This window comes from Dermochelys coriacea, chromosome 7 (genome assembly GCF_009764565.3).
Source record: "Dermochelys coriacea isolate rDerCor1 chromosome 7, rDerCor1.pri.v4, whole genome shotgun sequence".
Classification (NCBI taxonomy): domain Eukaryota; kingdom Metazoa; phylum Chordata; order Testudines; family Dermochelyidae; genus Dermochelys; species Dermochelys coriacea.
The window spans coordinates 59,594,040-59,607,881 of NC_050074.1; the positions used below are offsets into that span (position 1 = coordinate 59,594,040).

The window sequence follows — 13,842 nt, forward strand, 5'->3', positions numbered from 1 at the left end:
ATGCGCGTGTGTGTATGTGTATGTGTGAGAGAGTGATTTCTGAAGAGCACTATTGTGTAGATATTACTCGTTACTGAACAAACAAAGAGAAAGCCCCAACCCCCCCAATTTTTGGAGATTTACAGAAAATTAATATTTAAAAAAAAATAAACCTGGAAAAATGAAATTAATAAATCCCCCAAAACAGAAGCCCTTAGTATGAGCTTCAGCTCACAGGATAGTGCATTCACCTGGGATGTCGGTGACATATGTTCAACTCTGCGATCTGCCAGATGTAGAGAAGGGATTTGGACTTGGATCTCTCGCAATAGAGGAGAGTGTCCTAGCCACTGGGCTATGGTATATTCTTATGTGGGGTTTCCAATCTCTCCTTAAACGGTTTCACTTTTGTTAAAGTATTACTACAAAAAGGATTTGAAGCTGGACCTCCCACATCCTAGGTAACTGCACAAACTCCCAGGCCGTAGAGAGAGACCGTCTCTCTCATTCTCTGGCCCAATAACAATCCATTGTCATTCATAGTAGATATTCATACATTAAAAAAATTATGAAGTATAATCTACAGGCTACATGCCTTCTGTAGAAACCACTATGCATTATAGGCAGCATTTTCACTTCTAGAACAGAGGATCCGACACTTCAGGGCATGTACTAAGGCAAAAGCTACAAAGTTAAGAAGTTCTTTTAACTATGATTGCTATTTGGGTGGACGATGAAGATCCTAGTGATTTTTAGAAATGGTAACCGACTCCTTGTCCAGCATTCCCTTATTCAGTAAAACTGGTTCTAATATCCAGTTGTGTGTGGATGCTATTGTTCAACATTATGTCTTCCTTAGTCACTCTACTACTAGCCTCTAATTCATTACTATGTAACGGGCTCTGGGACATCTTGAGTATAGAGGTGCTTTTGTTTCCCCTCCAAGATCCTGCTCAGAGTGCAGCTAGAAAAATGCTGATGGGCAGTCAGCATCTTTATCCAGATGGCTACCTTTAAACTCTTACATGTCATCATCTACCTTAATTAATGCCAACCTGCATTTCTCCACTGAGAATCTGGTACACTTCTTTGGAGTCAATGAAGTTTTGGTAGACTTGCCGTTGTTCATCTGTCAAACGGCAAAACAGAACCTAAAAAAAAAAAATTGGGCACTTATCCAGTTACCAATCAACTTCATGAGATATGAAATATGCAACAACAACAACAAAAAGAAAAAAGCTTCACCAAGGAACTCCTGATCCATCAAAAGTGCAAAATTAAGAACAAGAGCCCACCAGAAGTTAAAACATTTAGAAAAAGGTACAGTATCTGTCGGGGGCAAATACGATAGTTAGGGATAAGTTTCAGCATCCATTCTGTGTCCTTCTCAGTTGCTCATAATTTCCTCCAACTGCATTTATTTATGCAAGCTTCACTTTCCTATTTCCTGACTTCATTGCTTAACTGTGCAATCTTAACATTCCCTTAATGCAAGGGCTTTTTAAAGTGGAATTTACAGAATACTAAGTATTGGAAGCACTTTGTACAGTGTATCTGTTATGTCTGAAATCAATTAAAATCTGCAATCCCCTTATGACCTCCTGGGTAAACAACAGGTTAGCACATGTAATCTGTTCTGGTCATTGGGAAGTTTAGATTTGAAATTAGACGAAGGTTTCTAACCATCAGAGGAGTGAAGTTCTGGAATAGCCTTCCAAGGGAAGCAGTGGGGGCAAAAGACCTATCTGGCTTTAAGATTAAACTCGATAAGTTTATGAAGGAGATGGTACGATGGGATAACATGATTTTGGTAATTAATTGATCTTTAAATATTCATGGTAAATAGGCCCAATGGCCTGTGATGAGATGTTAGATGGGGTGGGATCTGAGTTACTCAGAAAATTCTTTCCTGGGTATCTGGCTGGTGAATCTTGCCCATATGCTCAGGGTTTAGCTGATTGCCATATTTGGGGTCGGGAAGGAATTTTCCTCCAGGGCAGATTGGAAGAGGCCCTGGAGGTTTTTCGCCTTCCTCTGTAGCATGGGGCACGGGTGACTTGCTGGAGGATTTTCTGCTCCTTGAAGTCTTTAAACCACGATTTGAGGACTTCAATAGCTCAGACATAGGTGAGAGGTTTTTCGAAGGAGTGGGTGGGTGAGATTCTGTGGCCTGCATTGTGCAGGAGGTCGGACTAGATGATCATAATGGTCCCTTCTGACCTTAGTATCTATAAATCTGTCATTAATCTTTGAACGTGACCATATAATGATTTTTCACATAGATTGATGGACTAAAATGGAACAAAATCACTCACTCACATCCTGCAAGGCAACGAACATTATGCTGTAAGTCAAACTCTTGTACAGCACTGTGACTGACAAGAAAAATCAAATGATTTAAATTCACTTAGGAATGTGTTCTTTAGGGGGAAGCGGTCTACATTCTTTAAAGTGTACTGAAACCATGTTCCAGAGTTTGACTGAACAGAGAGCATGAAACTTCACAGCAGACACAATGATCTCCCCTGTTAACTCACTGCCCACCCCATAACACTGTCCCAATGTGGAATCACTAGTATGACTACTTGTCTCAGATGCCTAAGGGTGATAGAAACTGAAGGGAGGAGCATATCAAGGAGCAGTTGTGAGGGGGGCAAGAATGGAAGAAGGAAGAAAAAGGGATCTGGTAGAGAAACAAAGCCTGATGCAGGGAGGAAGTAAACCCTAACCCATACTAGAAACAGTGGTTCCTGGGAGTCACAGTATCAATTTTATTTTATTTTTTTTTGTTAAAAAACCACAAACCTTTCATTAACTCAAGAATAGCTGAAGGAATTTAGCTCAAGACCTTTCCAAAAAATATTCAGCTTCAGGCACAGAACAAGCATGGAAAATTTCAGTCCAAAAAGGGAAAATTTTGGAAGGTTATTAGCATGTGCAAACAGGGGGTCAGAATGGAAGCAACTTTGTAACCTGAACTACTATTGCACACAACATACTTCCCTGGTAATTATTTGCTGGCCAAATGTACCTTATAATAGCAGGAACAACTTTTTTTTATGATAACTCTGATAATGAACATACCACAAGAGGTATTCTACAGGCATTGTTCTTAGGATGCACAAGTTTGGCCATTTGAGGGCTGCACTGACCACTCTCCAGGAGCCCAAGGGCTGAAACCAATTGGCCTGAAATAGACTAGAATGCACCTTACATGCCCTTTGCTTTAACATGGATGCATAGCTGTGCGGAGAATACAAGGTCAAGATGAAGCATTGCACGCTGAATCATAGAGGAGGCTGTAAACTGTACAGATACTTTCCACATTACAGAATTCCATCAGACTTTTGTGCCCAGATGATATGGTAATCAGGTGATTTATAAATACCTACAAAATAAAATACCTCAGTAGATATTCAAGCTGCTAGACACACTTTGACTTCCCCAGCGCATAAGCCTTATGCCACTACTGAGAACCTAAAATGTGTAGCTTTAACTTCTCTATGTTCTTTTTCCACACTTGCTCTCAACAAAGTCAACGCAAGTTTTGCTATGGACTTCAGGAGGCAAAGGATCAAACACCATATATTTTAAACAAACCTGTTCATTTTTATCTGGCAGTGACAGGCTCATTTTCACATCAGCCTTCATTCTCCGCAGCAAGTAGGGATTTATGGTGTCCCGTAAAACACATGCACACTTGTAGGCAGTTTTTACCTTTAGAAGGGAAAAAACCCAGCATTTAAGAGAGTTCTTAATGTAGAGGTTTTTTTGTTTTATTTAAATTAGATTCATTAACTAGGAGTAGGATAAAAGTAAAAAATCTAGATGGCACAAGCAGACATTTATATTTTCTACCCTTTAATGGATATATGAAGTTACAGTAATTTTTTTTTAGTATTCAATATAATGTGATTTGTAATTAATTCATGTTAGCCAACAATAATATTTAATAAATAGACACACTCATATCAGATACCATTCATTTATTTTGGCTTAATTTGGTGAAATTTATTCCACTGAAAGGAGACCAGAAATTATAGATGTATTGACTAGTAAGACACTTCCCCCTAGGCAAGCCCGTTTTATCAATGAATCCGTATGTGTAATTTTGCATAAACCAAAAGCCACACAGAGAACTGCTCATATACAGACTGAAGATCAAAACAAAGCCTGAAGCAATGGAGGGTAGCAGACAATAAGTGAAGATTAGTGCCCACTTGAGACTATTAAAAAAAAAATCGGTATAAGAAAATCCCTATGATCTCAGAAACTAAAGGTCATTCTGGCCTTAAATGGAGCATATGGTTCTGTAATGGGTAATGGATGTGTGAGATGGGTATTAACTGTACATAATGGCTAAATATACCTTCAATTCTCTTAAAGCAAAACAAAGAATATAATAAATTATTGATACATAAAAATCAAACTGGCCATTCAATTTAGTAAATTACCAAGCCTCAGACAAGGGAAGCACTTAAATTCAGAATGAATATAAAATTATAAAAAAAATGTGAGCATAAAACATTACCAGGAATGTTATAGTAGAAATAATTTATATTCTAAGCATTTATATAGAACTTTTAATGTTCAGATAACTTTACAAACAATTAATCTAATAACTAATTTAATAAATACAATGCAAGTAAATGTTTAAAAGTCAGCTAAATAAAATACTTGTGATAACTGCAACCACTGCAAAGATTAACAGATATACTCGTGTTTAAAAGAATAATCCTAGGCAGTTTATGCTCCAAAACTAGATTTAGTTTAAAAATACTTTCACAAAACCTGTTATTAATAGGATGGTAATAGTTTGTTTTTAAATAAAAACCGTTTTCAGTATGGATTTAAACATTTCTCTACGGTGTCTGAAATTCAAATATTACAGCATTTTGCTAATGTTTGAAACCCAGACAGTGATGTATACATAATGTATGTACATATAATGTATGTAAATTTGTTTACTCGATTAGGGCATAAGAAACCGAATATAATATACATTTTGAAGTGAGTTTTGAAACACAGCAAACCATTTCCTTCAAATTAATGATCATCAATTAGTAAAAATATTTTGCTGTATCTTTACCTGCACGGGAGAGGCATTGGAATATCCTCCCATGGTTATTGGAACAGAGAATTGCTCCATGAAGACAGGCAGTGTTCCCAATTTCCCTGGGAATACAAAGTCAAAGAGGGACCAGAGCTCCTTTAGGTTATTCTGCATAGGGGAGCCAGACAAGATGATTCGATGGGGAGTGCGGAACTATTAATATAAAACAAAACAACTTAGTAGTAAGACATTTTCATGAGTTGGCTTGTAATACAGATTCCTACCGCAGAGGCTATCCAATTTCACATCAATGAGTTGTCACATTTTAAAATATATAGCACATTTTCTCTGAAATAAATATAAGCTTCTTGTGAAATGCTGTCTATAAAAATTATAGCTCAAACAGGACTTAGCATTAATACTCCACAAAATAAAATGAACGTAACAATCTGTTTTGGATATATACGATTCAAACCCACATTTAACACTAAATTACAGCAAATTCTAATAAAACTTTGAATTTATCCGATTATGATAACACTATTGATTTTTAGTGACTGTTGTAAACAATTTTAAAAATGCCAAATAAATTAAGTATCCAAGCAAGATTTTAAAAGAAAGTCTCATGACATATGTCTTTATTCTTTGCTCAGATTTAAATCTATGATTTTATGATTCAGCAATCCACGGTTACTATCAGATTCTGAGCTTATTTTTTCAAATAATGTATTATTTATTATTATTATTTTTACAAATGAAGATATTTGGTTTGTTTTCTGGTACAGTACCTGTTTGCACGCAAGTGTTACTGCGGCATTTGGATTCCGGATTTTATGACCCTCATCTAAAATCACATAATGCCAGTCATAGCTGTTGATATTATCCTGCATCAATCGAATGTATGAATAGGAGGTGATTAGAATGCCATGGCATGCTACAATTTCATGAATTAGTTTCACCTGTAAACAGAATGATTTGTTGTCATTAATTTAGCATTAAGATGTCAAATTAAGACCAACTGAACTGTGTACTTGTGATCCTGGTTGTGTTAAAAAGCATCTGAAATAATTAAGTATTCTTTGTAAATAAAATAACTATGGCCAAGACCAGTACTACCTCATCACAAAAGAGCTAACAAATACATATGAAGGAAAAAATTCTGTTTAGATCCAATGGTGCAAATCCTAAGTAATTCTAATGATAAGGAAAGTGGTAAATCGGGATGGGAAGGATTGGGACACCCTACTATCCTACCTTATGTTTGCAATCTGGGAGGTACCTCAGGCCTCAACTGGGTTTTCCCCCTTTTAAGTTTTTATACGGACGCCAGCCCCATGGCATACTAGATATCGCAAAAGAAATCTGGGAAGAGGAACCCAATGAGGGGAGAAATATAATTGACCGTGTGTTGCATATGCGAGAATGGATAGCCCGGGTCACCCCATTGTATGAGAACATCTGGAAAAGGCGCAGGAGGCCCAGCGAACCCATTACAATGACCAGGCAAAAGTCCGACAGTTCCAACCAGGGGATCAGGTGATGGTGTTGGTACCCACGGCAGAAAGCAAGCTTTTGGCCCAATGGCAGGGGCCCTATGAGGTGGCTGAACCCATGGGGGAAGTAACGTACAAAGTGCAGCAGCCAGTATGCCGGAAACAAGAACAAATTTATCACATTAACCTCTTAAAGCCTTGGCACCAACAAGAGGCGTGTGTAGTGGCCCAAGAGACCCTGGATCCAGGGAAATAACATGCAGGAGCAGATCAGGATATCCACTGATCTGACACCAAACCAAAAGGAGGTAACTGAAATGATCAACTGATACCAGGACGTGTTTTCAACCAAACCAGGTTGGACCACCGAAACGTATCACCAAATCATCACAGACCCTGGGGCAAAGGTAACTGTAAGGCCCTATCGGGTCCCAGCTGCAAAAAGGGAGGAGATCAAGGCAGAGGTAAAAAGGATGTCGGAGCTGGGAGCCATGGAAGAGTCCCACAGTCAGTGGTCAAGCCCGATTGTGTTGGTGCCCAAACCCAATGGCACCACTAGGTTTTGTAATTACTTTTGCCGGCTGAATGAGATATCCAAATTCGATGTATACCCCATATCGATGAGTTAGTTGACCGCCTGGGCCATGCCCAATTTTTGACCACCTTTGATTTAATGAAGGGATCCTGGCAGATTCCCCTTGCCAAAGATGCGAAAGAAAAAATGGCACTCTCTACCCCAGAGGGTCTGTTTCAATATACTGTTCTTCCTTTTGGACTGCATGGGGCACCTGCCACCCTCCAGCGTCTTATGGTTACAGGAGAGTGATTTTTTTTTTTTTTTTAAATATGGAACGCTTCATGAATTTGCATGTCATCCTTGCACAGGGGCCATGCTAATCTTCTCTGCATCATTCCAATTTTAGCATATATGCTCAGGAGAGTGATAAAAGGCAGATATATTAGCCCCAGGTTAAGAAGGTCCCTTTTCCCTGGGTAAGGTAACAGGGAAGGTTCCAGAACAATCAGGAACTTTCTGGAAACAATTAAGGCAGACAGGCTGATTAGAACACCGGCAGCCAATCAAGAAGCTGCTAGAATCAATTAAGGCAGGCTAATCAGGGCACCTGGATTTAAAAAAGGAGCTCACTTCAGTTTGTGGTGTGTGTATGAGGAGCTGGGAGCAAGAAGCACCAGGAGCTGAGAGTGAGAAGGCGTACTGCTGGAGAACTGAGGAGTACAAGCATTATCAGACACCAGCAGGAAGAGCCTATGGTGAAGATAAAGAAGGTGTTGTGAGGAGGCCATGGGGAAGTAGCCCAAGGACTTGTAGCTGTTACACAGCTGTTCCAGAAGGCACTCTAGACAGCTGCATTCCATAGGGCCCTGGGCTGGAACCCAGAGGAGGGGGTGGGCCCGGGTTCCCCACAAACCTCCCAACTCCTGATCAGACACAGGAGGAGTTGACCTAGACTGTGGGTTTACGAAAACGGCCAAACTGAGGGCTGCCGTGAATCTCCGAGGCGAGCAAATCTGCCAATTAGCACAAGACCAACCAAGGTAGAAGAGGAACTTTGTCACACTAGTCAACACTATTCGAAGAGCTGTGCACATTCACTGCTGACCTGGGACTTGATCCTACAATAGTCAAATCAATGCGAGGTTTCCCAATGACGTTAATAGAAGCAAGATTTGGACACCAGCACAAAAACAGAAAAGAAAAAAAGATGACAGCCAGGGTGTCTTCTGATCTTTTAAATTCCGAAGGAAAAAACATGAAAATGTTTGCCAACCTGGTACATAACAAAAATGATTATGTATGTAGCAGACTGAGCTTATAAACAAAGCTGTGATTTTTAAAAATCAGTATTTTTTTTTCATTTTTTAAAAAACACACTGCTTTCCTCCCTAATGATTCAGATGAACATCTGATAAGCCACAAATCACTTTCTGTAAAAAAAATAAAATAAAATAAAAAATGTATAACTGATCCCTATATAGCTGAAGACATGACAAAACCCCCACACAACCTCTTCTAGTTCAACCTGCTTTAGATTTTCTACTCTTTGAACATTATCTACCGACATAAGTGTAACATATGCAGCTGTTAAAATAAAAGTAGAAATTAGCTCCTTTATTCACATAACATGAACTCTTTTTATAACATTCTGTATTACAGAAGCAGCAGTATTCCTAGGCAGCTTCTCTCACACACAACTTAACTTCACCTGATTCATTCCTAGTATTCTGTAACTGTGTGTTCTAGATGCTCAGTAATGGACTATCGCAGAATATTGTAGAAATCGCTACCCAAACACTTAAGACAAATCATCTCGGGCGATTTCAAATTAAAAGCTTGTAAAATATGTAACCTCTTCTAGTTTTTGCAATTAATAGGGTATGTCTGCAATTAGCCTGACTTACAGAATGCTACACTGTTGTCATTAAAAGATGTTTTGTGAAAGTGCTGCTGTTATTATGGAGGCTCAGGAGACCAATCCCTCCTAGAGGGCAAACAGTGGACTGGTAGAAAAACAACAGCCATAAATCACATTGTCAGATAGCAGAGAGAACAGGAGTGAAACATAGGCACATGAAGGCCATTCACTGTAAACACAGCACAGCAGATTCCTAGTCAGGATTTACTGAACCTGTAATTAATTAAAATTTCCTTCAAGCTAAATCTTTAATAAACAAGGATTTGTGCTGACAAAGAAGAAAAAACACAGCAAACACAATTTTAACAATGCATACTACAACATTTATTACCTATCATTTCAATGTATCTAGTGGATACTTGAGGGTGTACCGCGTAAGTTACAGCTCTTAACATAATTTAAAAGGAAGAGGGTTTTCATAGATTTCAGTGTTAAATTTTTATGGATTCTGTTCTGATGCTGTAGCATTTCTGAATTCATGCTACTTTATCAGCTGGTGTATTTTTAGTCTTTAGTTTGCAATCTGCTCACAATACTCTCTATTTTGCTTAAATTAAGATGTACTTAATAGCAATGTTTCCTTTACTGGGATGTCTCAGGGAACCGATTTAGCCTAATGATAGTGCATGGCAATGACGGCTGCTTAACTGGGACAGCATTAGAATAAGTTTTGCTTAATGGGGACAAATTCATCCAATGCCTAAGGGTTAAGCAGTGGTTAATTAGGCTTGAAATTCTGAGTTCTGGTATTAAGAGAGACAGTGTCAAGAAACAATGACAAAATGAGAACCTTATTTAAAAAAATCTTGCATTTTTATTCAGAATAGTATTTTCTGCCTTCAGACTTGAAACAATGATCTTTTTTCCTAAATCAGGGTGAAATACTGATTGCCCAGGGCCTCCCAATTCAGATGGGTCTAGTGTCCAATACAGGGCAGAATTCTGACAAGCAGCAACCTGTTTTTTTTGGGCCATGTTCTATTTCTGATTATGAGCACCAGATAAACGCCTCTAACTAAACACATTCTCCTTCCCGCTGAATATTTAAGTGTTATATTGCATGGTTTTGCTGTGATAGAACCTATGTATGTGAATGAAAAAAATCTGAACAAAACCCGACCATGAACAACCACACCAGTAAATATTGAGCCTGGTGGAAAGAAAGGTATTTCTTTTTTGAAGAGACAATTTTTTAAGAGTGAAACTATGCTGCAGTTAACCATTTCTATAGATTGCGTCTTTTTCCTTTGCAGTGCAAGGTGCCTTTGGTTTGTTTTCTGAAGAAATATTTATTTATAAAATAAAGCAAAAACTGCCTATGGGTACACTGCAGAGACACATTAGCAGTACTTTGATTTCAAAGTCTGGCACTGCATGGTAAATTGTCATGTCAGAATCTGCCTGCCTTTCTGTCTTGGAGGACATGCAGCCATGCTCCTGTGCACTTATATCTGGGCTACTCTGCTCTTCAACTGCCTCAAATTGACTAGACATACAAAGATGGCTCTGCAACTTTAACAACAGGTTGTGCTTCAATCTGTGCATGGGTGCTCTAGTTATTCACATCTGGTCTACATTATACAATTACATTTATGTAAAGTAGCTTATGTCGACCTAATTATGCCAATGTCTACACTACAGCCTTGCTTCTGCTGATGTAAGTGCCCTACTCCACCTCCACAAGAAGCATAGGGCTTATGTTGGTGTAGTTAGCACAACACAGTGTCTGTGTAGATACTTCGTTACTTACATCGGCTGATTGCTGTCTTGTCAATTTCACAGTAGGTGCCATGAACCTGACAAGCTGCCCCCCGCTCCCAGCAGGAGCCGGGGCGAGAAGCTCGGGCACCCTTCTACACACCCGCTCCCCATCGGGAGCTGGGGCAGTTGGACCCCGTTCCCTAGGGCCGAGAAGCCATGGGAGGCTTCCCCTCCCTACCCCGACTCCCAGCAGGGAATGGAGAAGTGAGAAGCCCCAGGCAGCTTCCCCTGGCTCCCAGCGGAGAACGGGGCAGTCTGTTGGGAGCCTGGGAGGCAGCTGGGCTTCTGGCAGGAAGCTGCTAGCAGAGCTGAGATACCAGGCTCTAACAGCTCCCCACACTGCCCTTCTTAGGTTGGTGGTAGCGCTCTTGGTGAGAATGTGTACAACACCGCAGTAATTGCTGAGTGTAGGGTAGACATACCCTCAGAATTTTGTTGGGTGAAGGAGATCTTTCCAACCCTCTTCTTTTCCCAGTGATGAAGTGCACTACTGGAAAGCTTTATGCTCCACTTTTATAATGGCGTTGGTGGTAAAGAAAAAACAAGTTAACCTCCCATAGCTTCAAAAACATACATTATCCCTGGGTAAGAGGAATATAGCAGATTTACAAGACTGATTGGTACAGTTCAAAACTTAGTCACCAGCACTAACAGCTGTTTTTTTTTTTCTTTTTTCTTTCTTTCTTTCTGAACTTCAAATTCTTGTCTTGTCATGCCACATAAAAATTCTCAACAGGAAATATCTGTTATGCAGTTTTTAAAGTTTGACGGTTGGAGTGATCTGAATTGGACCATTTTGACTTTATAGTTGTTTTGATCATGTAGTAAGAATCTTTGTGCTGCAAGACCTCTTGTTTGTACATTTTAGTGATTTGCTTAGTTAACTAAACTTGCTCTTGCATTGTTTGTTAAGTCTTGCACATAACTTGGCTCATTTTGCCCCCAAAGTTCCATGCGAGAATGTTCTTTGACATTAGGATGTAGCTCATATATAGATATCTTTAAAAAGGGGAACAAAGAAAACTTAGGAAATTATAGAGCCATAGGCCTAATTTCAGTACCTGGAAAGATATTGGAACAAATTATTAAACAAGTTTGAAAGCATCTAGAGGATAATAGGGTCATAAGGAGTACCCAGCTGGAGGGTTACTGGCCTAGTGCATAGGGGGAGAGCAGTAAATGTGATATATCTTGATTTTAGTAAGGCTTTTGATACAAAAAGAAAAGGAGTACTTGTGGCACCTTAGAGACTAACAAATTTATTTGAGCATAAGCTTTCGTGAGCTACAGCTCACTTCATCGGATGCATTCGGTGGAAAAACTTTTGATACAGTTCCACATGATTTGCAGTCTAGATGAAAACTATAAGGTGGGTGCATAATAAGTTGAAAGACTATACTCACAATAGTTATCAATGGGCTTGCTGTGAAAATGGGAGGGCATATCCAGTGGGGTCCCAAAGGGGATCAGTCCTAGGTCTGGTAATAGTCAAGATTTGCATTAATGACTTGGATAATGGAGTACAGAGTATGCTTATAAAATCTGCAGATGACACCAAGCTGAGAGGTGTTGCAAGCACTTTGGAGGACAGGATTAGAATTCAGGATGACCTTGACAAATTAGAGAACTGGTCTGAATTCAACAAGATGAAATTCAATGAAGACTAGTATAAAGTATTTCACTTAGGAAGGAAAAATCAAATATAACTATAAAATGGGGAACAGCTGACTAGGTGGCAGTACTGCTGAAAAGGATCTGGGTTTATAATGGATCATAAATTGAACAGGAGTCAACAATGTGACGCAGTTGCAAAAAAGGCTAATATCATTCTGGGCAGTATTAACTGGAGTCCAATGTTTAAGACACAGAAGGTAACTCTCTGACTCTACTCAGCGCTAATGAAGCTTCAGCTAAAGTACTGTGTCTAATTCTGGGTGAAATGCTTTAGAAAAAGATGTGGATAAATTGGAAAGAGTCCAGAGAAGAGCAACAAAAATGATAAAAAGTTTAGAAAACCTGACCTATGAGGAAATGTTGAAGAAACTGGGCTTGTTTAGCCTTGAGAAAAGAAGACTGAGAAGAGATCTGATAACAGTCTCCAAATATGTTAAGGGCTGTTATAAAAAGGATGGTGATCAATTGTTCTCAGTGTCCTCTAAAGGAAAGACAAAAAGTAACGGGCTCAAATATGCAGCAAGGAAGTTTTAGATTGGATATTGGGAAAAACTGTCTAACAGTAAGGGTAGTTAAATACTGGAATAGGCTTCCAAGGGAGGTTTTGGAATCCCCATCATTGGAGGTTTTTAAGAATAGGCTGGACAAACATCTTTCAGGGATGGTCTAGGTTTATGTGGTTCTGCCTCAGCGCAATGGGCTGGACTCAATGACCTCGAGGGCTCTTCCAGCTCTACATTTCTATGGTTCTACAGGGCTGCAAGGTATCATAAGAGCCTGAGCTGACAGGAGAGAGAGCTAATGAGACCAGTATTTTATGTTATTCTCTCCTATACAAAGCCCTTATTGTACACCATAAGTGGAACATTATTTAAGACATGCAATACGGGGCTTATTTCTTCAGCCTTTTCAACCTGAAAAATTTCAAAGCACTCTACACATCCAAGAATCACTTCACCGATCATAGAAATGAAGCTCTTTCTAGGGTGAGACACCATAGTACACAATATCAAATAGCACATAACATTCCATAGCAGACTAGGGCAGGAATACTATATCTAGTTCAAATTGCAGGTTGAATTCAGCAAGGAGGATGTCATTATTCAAATCTGACTTTTACTTGTCTCCAGGGTTATCACCCTTTATCGTCACAAAATGACCATGGTATCGTCAATGATTGTAAATGGGAACACCTCAGTTTTATATTTCAGCCAAATGGTCTCAGAGTTTCTGCTGGAGCTGGAGCAGAGTTAAGGTGGCATGGGTGACTTTAACTGTACATCACGTTGCTTTCAAGTGTTTAGCGTTTCTGAATGTGAACAGGTTTCAGAGTAGCGAGTAGCAGCCGTGTTAGTCTGTAGTCGCAAAAAGAAAAGGAGTACTTGTGGCACCTTAGAGACTAACAAATTTATTTGAGCATAAGCTTTCATGAGCTACAGCTCACTTC

The 13,842-nt window shown here is 39.3% G+C and overlaps 1 protein-coding gene and 1 non-coding gene across 4 annotated transcripts in view; both read right to left on the reverse strand.

Moving 5' to 3' along the window:
- ERCC6 (ERCC excision repair 6, chromatin remodeling factor) overlaps positions 1 to 13,842 on the reverse strand; it is an 82,080-nt gene that overhangs the window by 17,437 nt on the left and 50,801 nt on the right. For 2 of the 3 annotated variants that reach the window (XM_043518524.1, XM_038409731.2), the window contains exons 8-11: positions 5,821 to 5,991; positions 5,069 to 5,245; positions 3,580 to 3,696; positions 1,035 to 1,130 (exon numbers count right to left, since the gene is read on the reverse strand). In XM_043518524.1, coding sequence (XP_043374459.1) covers positions 1,035 to 1,130; positions 3,580 to 3,696; positions 5,069 to 5,245; positions 5,821 to 5,991 — 561 coding nt within the window. The remainder of the gene's footprint in view (positions 1 to 1,034; positions 1,131 to 3,579; positions 3,697 to 5,068; positions 5,246 to 5,820; positions 5,992 to 13,842) is intronic. The other variant, XM_038409732.2, reaches the window with a different exon arrangement.
- Positions 7,366 to 7,469, reverse strand: LOC119859583. Its single transcript, XR_005294249.1, has one exon. It is a non-coding gene; the product is annotated as a U6 spliceosomal RNA (small nuclear RNA).